At 48.8% G+C, this 13,850-nt stretch overlaps 1 protein-coding gene across 1 annotated transcript in view; it reads left to right on the top strand.

The window, feature by feature from the left end:
- The window catches only part of DIPK2B (divergent protein kinase domain 2B), a 48,827-nt gene extending 35,179 nt beyond the window's left edge, over positions 1-13,648 (top strand). The window contains exons 3-5 of the mRNA XM_036840940.1: positions 5,076-5,249; positions 8,406-8,694; positions 9,827-13,648. Of these exons, the coding sequence (XP_036696835.1) occupies positions 5,076-5,249; positions 8,406-8,694; positions 9,827-10,167 (804 nt within the window). The 3' untranslated portion in view covers positions 10,168-13,648. The remainder of the gene's footprint in view (positions 1-5,075; positions 5,250-8,405; positions 8,695-9,826) is intronic.
- The last annotated feature ends 202 nt before the right edge of the window (positions 13,649-13,850 follow it).

The following is a 13,850-nucleotide window of genomic DNA, read 5'->3' as shown; positions in this document are numbered from 1 at the left end:
TGTGGTGTGCAATGTACCCTTGTAGCTTATTTTATACCTAATAGTTTGTACCTCTTAATCCCCTACCCCTATATTGCCCCTCCCTCCTTCCCTCTCCCCACTGGTAACTGCTAGTTTGTTCTCTATATCTGTGAGTCTCCTTTTTTGTTATATTCACTAGTTTGTTGTGTTTTTTTAGATTCCACATATAAGTGATAAATCATATAATATTTGTCTTTCTCTGTTTGACTTATTTCACTAGCATAATGCCCTCCAAGTTCATCCATGTTGCTGCAAATGGCAAAATTTCTTTCTTTTTTATGGCTGAGCAGTAATCCATTGTCTCTGTGTGTGTGTGTGTGTGTGTGTGTGTGTATATATGTATATATATATATACCACTTCTTTATCCATTCATCTGTTGATGGACATTTAGGTTGCTTCATAAATCTTTTGCCTTTCGAGTAGCATTTGCTTTGCGGAAACAGCTAAAAGTCACCCAGAACCAAGTGGGATCATTAATATGGAAAATGAACTTGAGGATAACGTGCACCAATAAGCAGCATGATCTTTAACAAGCCACCTCCCTTTCCTGGTCCCTACCTTAGTATTCTCATCCGGAAAACGGGAGCATTTTACTAGATCACTTGATAATGCAGTCTACCATTTGCATTGGCCAGCACGAGCTGCGAAATTTAATGTCACTGCATTTTCCACAAACTGTTTAAGCTTTTTTAAAATCAATCACTTTAAATTTCCAGGAGAGTCACAGGGCAAGAGAAAACTAAAAGCTAAAAGTCCCTGTGTATGCTGGGATAATGTCTGTGAAAGGCTCGCCATATGACCTGACAATTAGAACTTCCAGAAAATGTTACCCTCCTTTCCCCAACTGTGTCCTGCCAACCATGGTTTCAAATAGTGATCACCACAGAGGCTTCTGCGTCAGTCCTCCACATGCAGCTCCCTTGCCACCCTGCGGAATTCACCAACACACAGGACCACTGGGAATGGGCTGCGTGTGCCCCACGTTCTGTGATGGCAGGCGGTCAAACCCCAACCGAGATGTTATCCCCCTGCTGCCATCTTCCACTTCCAACGGGACCCTCAAGCTGGGCAGATCTCACCCATGGCATGGAACTTGAGAAGGACTAGGGCAGTTCTGGGTAGGTTATTGAAGATCCACATGACTTCTAAGTTGTGGTCTGCTCTGAGGAAAGCCCCCTCCTGCTCTCTTGAACTCTCTTATCTCTGGCTTCTAGGGAGGAACAACAAGCACAGCTTTCTCCATCAGAGTCACAGAATCATTTGTCTAGACAATTTAACTTTCATGCTTCTGTCCCGGTAAGAACACTTTAAATGGGGACACCGCTGATTGCTGGTGATTTTTTTTTGAGCAAACACATGACAGGATGTGGATAAAAGCCAACCGAAGGTCAAACAGCTCATTGGGGAAGTTACTTCTCGTGTACTCAGATTACACTAGAAGCTTCAAAAGTGAAAGCAAATCTAGATTTCCATCTCAGTTGCTGTTGTTTCCGCACAGAACAAGTGCTTTTCCCTTGGCACCAGTGTATGTGTGTGTATATAGTATATATATGTAATGTACATATTGTATTATGATAATATATTACACAAAATATACAATATTATTAATTTATTAACCAATATTAATAAATATAGTATAAATGTTAATATAATAAATTTTATATAAAATAATAATATGCAATATAATATAATTATACATAACATATAATATTATATGATATATATGTGTGCATATATATATGCATATATATATATATAAAACAGATTTATTTCAAGGAATTGGCTTATGAGATTGGGGGACTGGCAAGTCCAAAATCCATAGGACAGGCCAGCAGGCTGGAGAACCTTGTGCAGGACCTGATGTTATAGTGCACAGGTGGAATTTCTTCCTCCTCAGGGAAACCTCAGTTTTGCTCTTAAGGCCTTTCAACTTCTTGGATCGGGCCCATCCACATTATCAAAGATAATCTCCTTTACTTAAAGTCAACTGACTGTAGATGTTAACCACCTCTACAAAATACCTTCACAGCAACACCTAGATTAGTGTTTGATTGAACAGGGCACCATAGCCTAGCCAAGTTGACACATAAAACTGACCATCACAATGATGTACCCATTACATTTCATTGACTGTTTTATAAACTATTGGAGATTGAGGTGGAGAGGCGTGACAATCGCTCTCAGTACCACCCTGCACTGAAGCCCCCTCTGAGATGACAGTGCAGCAGAGCAAAAACCCGGTCACTTGCACCACACTGTGAAGACCTTGACCCACTGGCTGGTTCCCTAGGGCTGGCACCAGACAGGAAATGCAAGGATGAGGAAACCGGGCATGAGAGGGGGAGGGGCAACAGAAGGCCAGTGTTTGGTTTTCCTTTTGCCTTTCATTGGAAGATGGTGAGTTAGCCCTATTGCCCATGTACAGAGAAGGGAGTAGTGATTTGGAAACTCCAAAGCAATGGGCAAGCCCCAGAAAGTGTGTATTTCCAATAAAATAATGAATCATTATTTTATTGGACACGTTTGGTTTCCTAATTCCGTTTGCCATTGGCCAATATCACTGTGGGCTTGCACTTGGCCAGCGCAAAGCAAACAGGAGTAGGTGCAGCCCCACTCTGTGAGTGGGACCTTGGGAAGCAGCTGCCTCCACCATAAAGGGAGATTGGGGTACAAGATGGGTTTAGAGCCTCTTCCGGCTATAGTTCTAGAGATGGCCCAGAACCTCCTCAGCAAATATACCAGTTATTTATCGCTGAGTAACAAACCACTTCAAAACTAGGGGCTTAAAACAACAGGAATCATCAGTTTTGCTCACAAATATTCAATTTGGGCAGGGCTTGGTAGGAAGGCTCACGAGGCTCCACGTGGCATCAGCTGGGGTGGTTCAATACAGCACCGGAGGACCCATTCCCAAAATGGCCGAGTCGTGTGTCTGGCAAGTTGGGGGTTGGCTGTCAACTAGGCACTCAGCTGGGTGAGAGCTAAGGGTCTTGCTTTCCCTCCATGTAGCCTGGGTTTCTTTACAGCACGGTGGCTGGGTACAAGAGAGAGCCAAGTAGAAGCTGTATCTCCTTTTATGGCCAAGGCTCAGAAGTCATACAGCATCACTCCCGTAAGCATTCCAGTCACTAGAAGTGAGTCACCAAAGCCACTCCATACTCCAGGGGAGGGGAATTAGACTCCACCCTCGACGGGAGGAGTGTCAAGGAGTTTGTGAACATGTTTTAAAATCACCTCCACAAATGATATCTCTGGTGTCCACACTCATGTTGGGTACTAGCTCTGACACCTCCTTTTTCCTTCGCCCCCCTCCCCCATTCAGCCGATCACCAAGACTTGTAGATTCTACTACCCTCAAATCCTTTCATTCTCTCATCTCACACCTGGACCATTGCATCTTCTTAACTGACCTTCCTGCCTCCATTCTTTTCTTCTGTGATATTTAGGATTCGGTTCAGCTGCATGTGACAAAAAAATCCAAGTAACAGTGGCTTAAGCAAGATCAAAATATACTTTTCTTTTATATAAAAGAAACTGATACATAGCTGTCCAGGGCTGATATAGTGACTCTGTGATTGTCAGGGATCCAGGCTACTTTCATTTTTCTGCTCCACAACCCTTAGCATGCCCTGGTCCAAGATGGCTGCCCAAGCACCAGCCATCACTTCCACATTCCAGTCAGGAAGGAAGAAGGAGTAAAGAAGGATACACCCGCTCCCTTTAAGGACCTTTCTCAGAAATTTCTACTTATATCTCATTGACCAGCACTTAGTCACGTTACCACACCTAGCTGCAAAGGAAGCTGAGAATGGAATCTTTATTCTGGGCAGTCATATGCGTCACTAAGGTTTTTGTACAGCTTGTTCCCTCTGCACAGATACCCTCCCACCCTCTTTGCACGCTCACTCTACCCTTGCTTCAGGCCTCCGCTTAGACTTCACTGTCTTCCAAGAAGCCTTTGAGGGGCCCACAAATATGTTTTGATTTCTTTTAAAATCAGAAGAAAAAATCGATCTTTTAGATCCAAGAACATGTTTGAATATATAATATTAAGGTATTTGTTTTTGTACCAATGCAGTTGTAAAAGATCATTTTTAATATTTTTTATGGAGGAAGGGGCCCATGAAGGCAAAGGATTTTGGAGGTGCCAGTGCCTCCAAAAGTTCTGGTGTGGTCCTGCTCCTGTGGGCTCCCATAGCTCCCTGACCTCACACCAGTCATAGCTCCCTCTGCACCACGTCGTAACTGCTGGGCATTTGATGGTCTCCCCCGCCCGACAGGCCTGGGAGGGCAGTGTCGATTGTGGTCCCCTTTGCATCTGCAGTGCCTCAAATACAGTCTGGTCTTTGGTAGACTCCCTGCAAACGTTGGTGGGTGAATGAATGAATGAGTGCTCTGAGCTCACCCAGCTACAGGGTTACAACCCCAGTAAAGATAAGGATGCAGGTCCTGTCTGGCTCCACCTACCTACTTCTCACCTGGTGTACTGCCTTAGTACAAATACTAGGTATGTGTGACTTGGGGAACTCACTTAATCTCTCATGACCTAGTGACCTCCCAAAGGCCCCACCTCCTAATACCATCACATTGGGGATTAGGGTTTCAACATATGAATGGGGTGGGGTGGGGGGAGGGCAAACATGCAGCTCATATCAGGTTCAAATCCTGAATCCAGCCCTTCCAACACTTACCTACACTCTGCAGACTTCCAGTTCCTCAGTTGCAAAATGCGTGTGGAGACACAGGGTCTCCAAGGCTCCAGCTGCTTGCTAGGGATGCACTGCCTGCCCAGTGCCCGCCTACCCTGACCCCAGGACGGCTCAGTCCCTTCTCGACTCCCGCCCTCCCCCACATAGCCTGCTCAGGCCCCTCCCACCACGCCCCCCAGGGGTACTGTGCTCCATAACCCACCCCCGACCCCCTCAGGGCCTACTTGGTCCCCCGCAACCCCGCGATCTCCCCCAATAGCAGGGCCTGCCCGTGCCGGTCCTGCCATCGCCCACGAGCACTCAGCACGCTTTCCTCCTCCCGGAATCTCTCCCACCCGCTGCAGGGCCTGCCCAGCCCCCTCCTGCGCTGCCCGTCACAGCGACTCCTGGATCGCGTGGTCCGGCGCTATGCGGAGGTGGCCGACGCTGGCAGCATCTTCATGGACCACTTCACGGACCGCGACAAGCTGCGTCTCCTCTACACGCTAGCTGTCAACGCCCATCCCATCCTCCTACAGGTATGCAGGGACCCCCCCCCCCCCCGGGAAAGCCCGTCCATGGAGCGGGTTCACTTCCGGCTGCGAGGGAGCAGGCCCTGGGTTGAGCTCTCTCTGCCATCACTGCACACCTTGGGGCCACCAGCCCACATTAGCACCTTTGTGGCATTCAGTAAATATGTGTTGGCTTCTGCAGTGGGGAAGTGCTGTGGTTACTGCAGAGGAAAGAGGTGTGGGAGCTGGGGAGGAGGGGCGGCGGGGAATGGCCACTTTCGCGGCCAGAGGCAGCCCGGAAGGGCTTTGTGGAGGAGGGCAGCTTTGACCAGGTGTCTCAAAGATCAGTACGATATGAGCTGAGCAAGCTCAGGAGGTGGGGAAAAAACCAAAGAATGACCCACCCGGAGAGGTGCTCTGCAGCTGTGCTTGGAAAGGAGAAAAAAATGGAAGTCACCTAAATGTCCATCAAAAAGGGGATGGTCAAATAGGTAAGGATGTTCTGGAACACTGGTCCACGAGACAGGCGCGATGGCCCCTGCCTTCATGCAGCTTCCACTCCAGTGGTAGAGACAACCCCTTAACAAGTCAGCTAACTCACGGGGCCCCATCACACCCATTTCTCCCGGATCCCAAGAGTCAGGACGCTTACTTAATGGGCACAAAGGAAACTAGGAAGTGAGAGGGAGGAGCAGAAAAAGGAGGGTGGAAGAGAGAGGAGGAGAAGCAGGAGGAAGAGGAATAAGGGGAGGCGGGAGAGGAAGAGAGGGAGGAGAAAGAGGAGAAGGAGAAGGTGCAGGAAGAGGAGGGGGTGGAGGAGGAGGCAGCCCCACAGCAGTTAATAATAATTAGCGTTGTTATTAATTATATTATAATTATTTATATTGTATCGACTTTAATAACTATAATAATTATATCGAGATTATACTTTAATTATTTATAGTACTGTATTAATATTAATAATTCTAATTAATAATTATATTAGTTATTATATGATGTTTCTTTATAAATAAATATAAATATAATTATTTATAATTATATTATTTAGAATATAATTATTATTTTAATATTATTTATAATATATTGTTTTGTTCTAATTATTTATAATATATTTAATTCTAATTATTTATAGTATTGAAATTATTTATGAGATATTATATAATATATAATTACATATCCTTTTTGTATATAATATACTAATGATATATTACTGGCCAAAGGCAGGATGGCTAAGTACATAATAACAACTCATTTCTTGAGCACTAGCTATGTGCCAGGCACTGTGTTAAATGTTTTACATCATTATCTCATTTAATGCTCACAACTCGACAACCCCACGGGAATATTATTATTGTCCCGTCTTCCAGATGAGGTAAGTGGAGCTCAGAGCTGTGAAGTGACTGGGCCACAGTCCCTTAGCCAGTGTCAGCGGTGGAACCCAAACCCAGAGCTGTCTGACTTCAGGGTCCACGCTCTTCCTGCTAAAAGCTGCCTACTAACGTTGGCATTTGAAATCCTAGAGGAGAAGAAGGAATTGCTGGTTGCCCTGCACGCTCAGAGGCCTTCTTCTCCAATCGTCCTACACTTAGTGGCCAAGGCAGGTGACCTGGCTACTCCCAGCCCTGGCTCCTGAGAGGCCTGGGCTGGGACTCTCCATCCACCCTGAGCTCCGCCCAGGAAGGGCACGGCGTCGATCTGCCCCCAACCCAGGGATGACTCGTGGCCGCACATTTAGACATCGCCAGAGAGCCGGGGGCCTCTCTCCATGGCACACAGTGGAGAGGTCCCAGTGGGCAGGGGGGGGAACAAGAAAAGGTTCTTCACAACATGGCGAGTGGGTAAAAATGGCAGAAGGCCACAGAAAATCATCAGAAAGGGGGATGACTTTGTTCTTTTAAGAAGGAAAATGAGGGAAAAAAAGTGTTAATATTTATAGTTTCTGTCATTTCTCCCATGAAGAAACACCATTCTAGATATAGCTGCCTCAATAAATAGTCAAAAAAAAAAAGCTAGGATATTCCCTCCACTCTTTTTTTTTAAATTGAGATATAGTTAATTTACAACATTGTGTTAGTTTCAAGTATACAGCAAAGTGGTTCAGTTTTATATATATATATATATATATATATATTCTTTTCAGATCCTTTTCCCTTATAGGTTATTACAAAATATTGAGTAGAGTTTCCTGTGCTGTACAGTAGGTCCTTGTTGGTTATCTATTTTACATATAGTAGTGTGTATATGTTAATCCAAAACTCCTGGAGCTCTTACAAGGAGGCAGGGGAAACTGGGTAGAGCTGTGTGCTTGCCTAGACCAGTGTTAGGCTGTCAGAACGTTCCAGTCAGTTGGGGAGTCTCTGTGAGTGTGTAATTACCCCAGCCAGGCAGATTCGCCCAGGGCCACGCACAGGGCCAGTGCAGCAGTTCCCAAAACTTGAGTCACCCAAGGGTCACCTTCATAATTTTTGCCCTATCCCAGAACCTACTGCCTGCACTGTTATTTTTTTAAATATTTTCTTTAAATCAACCTTAAGTTGACCCTCTTTTTTTTCCCCCATAGCCTCTTCCTAAGCCGTGATATCTGTGAAATCTGAAATGCTAGTCATATTTTTTCAACTCTACAACTCTTCAAATAAACACATTCCCCTGAAGCCTGAATACCCTCTAAAATTGTAGCAAAGGCATCGGCATTCTCTTACCTCGCTTGGGGCAACTTTGTTGAAATGCAATCTACAATATGGAAAGGAGAGCTCCCTTTTCTGAATCGCTCCATCAACAATGGAATAAAAAAGTGGTGGGGGGAGGGATGGGGGGAGCAAGGTATTGCCATGTTCCAAGAGGTATAAACAAGGTTAAGGGATGCTTTGCGGACGTGTCTTGAGACGTTGGGTACCTGAGTAAGGCTGATCTTTCTGTCTGCTCTTGGGGAGAGAGAGAGAGAGAATGAGAGAGAGAGAGAGAGGGAGGGAGGGATGGAGGGAGGGACAGAGGGAGAAAGAAAGAAAGAGAGAGAGAGGGATGGAGGGAGGGACAGAGGGAGAGAGAGAGAGAGAGAGAGGGAGGGAGGGAGGGGGAGAGAGGGAGAGGGAGGGAGGGGGAGAGAGAGGGAGGCAGGGAGGGAGGGAACTGTCTCAGGAGGTTTTTCTCTCTAATCCTCTAATGCCTCCTCCTCTCGCTTGGCAGATCTTCCCGGGCGCCGAGGGATGGCCACTGCCCAAGTACCTGGGCTCCTGCGGCAGATTTCTGGTCAGCACCAGCACCAGCCCACTGCAGGAATTCTATGGCGCACCCGCAGACCAGGCGGCCGACCTGGCCTACCAGCTCCTGGGTGTCCTGGAGTCTCTGAGGAGCAACGATTTGAACTACTTCTTCTACTTCACCCACGTGGATGTGGACATGTTTGGCATCTTCAACAACGGGCATCTGTTCATCCGGGATGCCAGCGCACTGGGCGTCATCGACAGGCAGGAAGGTACCCAGCATGGGCCTGGCTGAGCAGCTGTCAGAGGGGAAGGCAGGGTGACAGGCGCTAGGGAGGGGTGACAGGGCCCGGGGGTGGGGTCTCCCTGTGTCATAGTGAGAGCAGCCCAAGTTTGGGACTGGAGAGAGTCCCTCTCCCCGTTTTAAGTCTCTGCTCCAGCTCCAAAGGGGAACCGGACTTGACCTTGTCAGTGCAGGAGGAGGAGATTTGCACTGTGCTATGGCCCCAGCTTCACCCTCTGAGGGCACTGCCGTTGTCCGACTGGGTCTGTGTGGCGCGGGGACCTGCCCCGCCCCTGCTCACACACATACAAGCCCCTGGATCCATCTCCCCCTCAGAGCCTTTCTCATCAGATGCTTTGAACATCGCAGTCTGTGATGGTGACTAGATATTCTGAGCCCAATAGTAGGACAGAGGATTTTAATTTCCAATTTCTGATTTTGTTTATATGAGAAGGCCTACGAAGATAGCCCAATTAAACCACGCTTACTCACTTCCTGATTTGCCTTTATTAAGAAGAATCAAATGAGAAGAAGTGGGGCTGATTCCAGAATATTCGGGATATGTGAACCACTGAATATCAGTCCCACTACAACCCGTTGAAGGCATATTCTGGATTACCTGTTCTTTCTCCCGACTTTGTATTTAAAGAGGGCACATGAAACCGGCGCTGGGGATTTCCTGAGTTCCCTAATTCAGTCATAATAATGGGAGAATCACGATATGCATGGGAGCCTTACAATTAGAAGCCCAAGTTCTGGTAGGAAGAAGTGCGTTTTCCATCCCCAGGCCTCATCTTTTTTTTTTTTTAATTTTTTGGGCACGCCACGTGGCATGCAGGATCTTAGTTCCCCGACGAGGGATCAAATCCGTGCCCCCTGCAGTGGAAGCGCGGAGCCTTAACCACTGGACCGCCAGGGAAGTCCCAGGCCTCACCTTATTGTAGCCGAGAGAGTTCCCTCCACGCTCTCAATGGGGGCCATCGTGTCCCTGAGCCCTAAATCTCCTGGTGACAGGAGATGCTAGGAGTCTGAACCACTTTGCCCAGCAATTCTCATTAGTGACGCCTCCCCGCAAGGAGAACAGGTTGTAGGGTGTGTGATGTCTTCCATGTCTCTTGTAGGCAGCCAAGCGGCCTCCAGGGCAGGAGAGAATAAAGACATCTTCAGCTGCCTGGTCTCTGGCTGCCAGACCGAGCTGCCCTCCTGCGACACCATCCCTGAGAAGCAGAACCTGGTACTGGTGTGTGGCCAGGTGCTGCCCCCACTTCTCCGGGCCAAGTTCCCGTCCCCGGTGCAGGAGGAGATAGACGCCGAGCTCGCTCGCTGTGGGGAGGCAACCCGGCCAGACCCCGAGGTCCTCCAAGCCGCCCGCCGGCTGAAGGACATCTTGAGGCCCCTGAGAACCTGTGACCCCAGATTTGCCTACCGCTACCCAGACTGCAAGTATAATGATAAGTTCTGAGGGGCTGGAGCCTTGCTGGCCTCCGGGGACCACATCCTTGGAACTTCCGCTGCCCGCTCGCTTGCTGCACGGTTGAAAGAAGCTGCTCCCTTTTAGACACTGGGAGAAAGGTACCTTTGTTTCCCAGGGAGAAAGGAACATGCCAACCATCAGAGGGCAGTCATGTCATCGGCTGGCATGATTGCCCCCGCCGGCTGGGTCATCGTGGAAGAGCCCAAGGGTGGGCATCGGAAGAACCAGGTGTGGACACTCACTCGGCCTCTTTGAGCCTCATTTTTCTCTCTTCTCCGCCAGACTCTTGAGTTAGTGCAAAAAGACAGAGATATGAAGGGCCAGGGACACGTGCTCCCTCCCCCCAGCCCAGGTGGTTACAAAGAATGTTCCAGAAGCATGCACGGCCAGGGCAAATGTGACAGAGCCGTGGAGGTCAAAAGGCTGGCACGGAGGGAAGACTGTACCCCTGCCCTATAGCCCTCCTGCCACACTCCCCACACTGCCACAGGGTGAGGGGACTGCAGGACAAGGGGACACGTGGACAGAAGGCCCTTCTGTCCCAGAAGTGTCCAGAGAGGCACTTCATGGTGTGGGAAGGAGCCAGGGGTAAGAAGAGAAGAGGGCTGGGCTGGGGGCCAATGTGTTTGTCCAGGTCCTCTGAGAACCAGGTGTCAAGACAGGATTAAATGGGCAAGGATTGTATCAATATTAAGGAAGATGCCTGGGGGGAGGGAAAGGAGGAGGGAGCCGGAGACGGCTGGGAGAGCCATCAGGCCGCGCTGTAAGGTTGACCCCTCCCTCCCCCAAGTGAGGGCAAGAAGGTCAGCTTGGGGCATCCCAGACTGCCATCTGCGCAACCGAAAGAAGGTTCAGCGAGACCGTCAGGGCGACCTCGAGGCAAAGCCAGCCATCAGAGGAGCTTCGCAAGAATGGAGAGCCCTTATATTCCTGTGGCGGGGAACAGCCCGTGGGAAGCGTGGCCTCAGCCCAACCGCAAAGATGGATTTCAAAGCACAGCGCAGGGCACTTAGCCAGTTCTGCTCCCTGGAGCCGAAGGTCTGTGATTTAGAAGATTCTCATTGTAGCCACAGCCGGGGACCAGGGCCAGCTCTCTCCACACCGTGGCCTCCAGGGCAGGACTCTAAAGAGTCTGAGAATTTTCATTCAAACATGGCCTTACAGGTCATTCTAAAAATATTTTTTCAAGGTCAGCCAACGGAATATATTTTATTCAGCAGTTTGCTTTATATCTTTAAAATGTTTAGCCACGTGGTATGTGGGTCTCCGTGTGTACTCCTGCCCGGGCCCCTCAAACATTAGTGGGGCTTCCTTGGACCTTTGCCCAGCCGCCTTGCCAGCCCTCCACCCCCCAGGGACCTCTCAGTCGGCCTCCTCTTTTCTACCTCTGAATCGCCACCTTTAAGGTCAGAATGCCTGGCTTAATAGGCTTCACGCCGCAGACGGGGAAACTGAGGCCCAGGGAGGAAGAGTGACTTGCTGGGATAGTTCCAGAACTCCTGCTACGAGTCCAGGCTCCTCTTGCCTTCCCCTTCAGCCTCTGTCCTGCCCAATTCTGGTCCCTTCACTCACATTTAAAGAGAAGCCAAGAAAAGTCCTGTTCTGTGGTACCCTGCGGTGCGGTTGGGAGTTCCCTTTTGACTGCTCCAGGCACTACGTCTGGGGCAACCGTAACAGTGAGGATGCCGGGCGGAGCTTCTGGGAGGGCAGGCTTGGGCTGCCTGAGAGTCTTTGAGACAGTTGCTTCCTGGCTTGGTCTGGAGAGAGAGGATTGACCACCCTTCCCAACACCTTGCTTTTTTAGCCCAGTGAAACTGATCTTAGACTTCTGGCCTTCAGAACTCGGAGAGGATAAATTTCTATTGTTTTAAGCCCGCACTGTGGAGTCATTTGTTACAGTAGCCACAGGAAACAAACACATACCCCGAACTCTTAGTGTCTGCTTCCAGAGAACCCAACTTGCAATGCTCCCCAACTCCAGTCTATCGTGATGGATTCAAAAGCCAGACCCGCCAGGAAAGAGTGTGTTATGTGTCCATAACCAGGGCTGGGGCTTGGACGGTTCCGTTCCTCCACTGACTAAGTCCTGGGCATCATTTAAGACCCTGAGTCCTACCTTGACCCAAAGTTTTCCTGACAGCCCAGCTCCCAGCGAGCCTTTTCTGAATCCTACCTCTGTACCCCTGAACCCCAGGCCCGCACCCATTTGAGGCTAACCTCAAGGGTATTCCAGAGAGATCTGTGCTCCTCCTTCCCATCCAGCTGGGAGCTCCCTGAAGATGCTGGTGGCACAGAGTTCTCTGTACTCCCCGTAGCAGCCAGCACAGGGCTAGGCACAGAGCACGTGCTCGGAAAATATTCTTGCTGAGAACAATGATGTGTTCTTCAATCCTTTTTGTTCTGTGCTTTTCATACACCATGTGCTCTGGACTGATTTTTTGTGTCCCCCGCAAAAATTCATAGGTTGAGATCTTAACCCCCAATGTGATGGTATTTGGAGGTCGTGGGGGTGGAGCCCTCATGAATGCCCTCATAAAAGAGACCCCAGACAGCTCCCTCACTCCTTCCACCATGTGAGGACACAGCAAGAAGGTCCTGGCTATGAACCAAGAAGCTTGCTCTCACCAGACACTGAGTCTGCCAGCCCCATGATCTTGAACTTCCTAACCACCGGAACTGGGAGAAATAATTGCTGCTTATAAGTCATCCAGTCTGTGGTATTGTTATAGCAGCCCAAACGGACAAAGACACCGTGCTGAACATATGCAAGCCGCAGCCACGTCCTCGAGAACAGCTCTTTCCCCTCAAGAGCCAGGAGACAAGTGAGTCAACACTCAAGAGACTTAGCCAGAACAAAATCATCGTACTATGTTCTCAGCCCCCTGCAATCTGATTGGAGGCATTATTTTTTCTGCGTTTTGCCAGCCACTGTCTTTTTGCCTGCAGGACCGGCTGCATAATTTGTGGGACCCCCTGCAAAAGGAAAACGTGGGGCCTCCTGTCACTGAGAATTGCAAGATGGGGCCAGCAGAGTGTTAACCTGAGTGCAGGCCCTGTACGACTGTATGTTGATGCCCACGAAGCCAGCCCTGGGTGCCTGAGAATACTAATTAACCTCTGTGTAGAGGGTTCTTGGGGTTTACTGGGGTCTCACTTGATCTCCACAAGCAAGGGGAGTAGCTGTGGAGCCAGAGGTGGTATAAAATATTTAATAACCATCATGGCAAAGGGACTGACATAGGAGAACAGGCTCCACTGGCTTCAGCTATCAGCTCGGCGTCCCCACAGCCCTGCGGGCAAGTCCTACTTTTCAAACAAGGAAACTGATTCAAGCGATCTGCTCAAAGTGACCATTTTGAGGTCTCCTGCTTTCCTAGTCCTCCCCTGTAGCATCTAACTTCTGCCTATAAGTGATTGCATGAGCCTGAATGTTTCCTCTAGAGCTAAAATAAATACTTTGTTGGATTTGCATTCATTTTGAAAAGGTCTAGAGCCCTGGAATCAGCCAGACCTGGCTTCAAATCATGACTGTGCTGGTTACTGTGTAACCTTGGGCAAGCTGCTTGACCTCTCTGAGTCTCTCTCTGAGCCTCACTCATAAAAAGATGAGAAAAAGATTTACCCTTGCAGGGTTATTATCCTATTTAAATAATACACTGTTTCTCAAGAGC

The sequence above is a fragment of the Balaenoptera musculus genome, chromosome X, assembly GCF_009873245.2.
Source record: "Balaenoptera musculus isolate JJ_BM4_2016_0621 chromosome X, mBalMus1.pri.v3, whole genome shotgun sequence".
NCBI lineage: Eukaryota > Metazoa > Chordata > Mammalia > Artiodactyla > Balaenopteridae > Balaenoptera > Balaenoptera musculus.
This window is presented reverse-complemented; position numbering and strand designations above follow the sequence as displayed.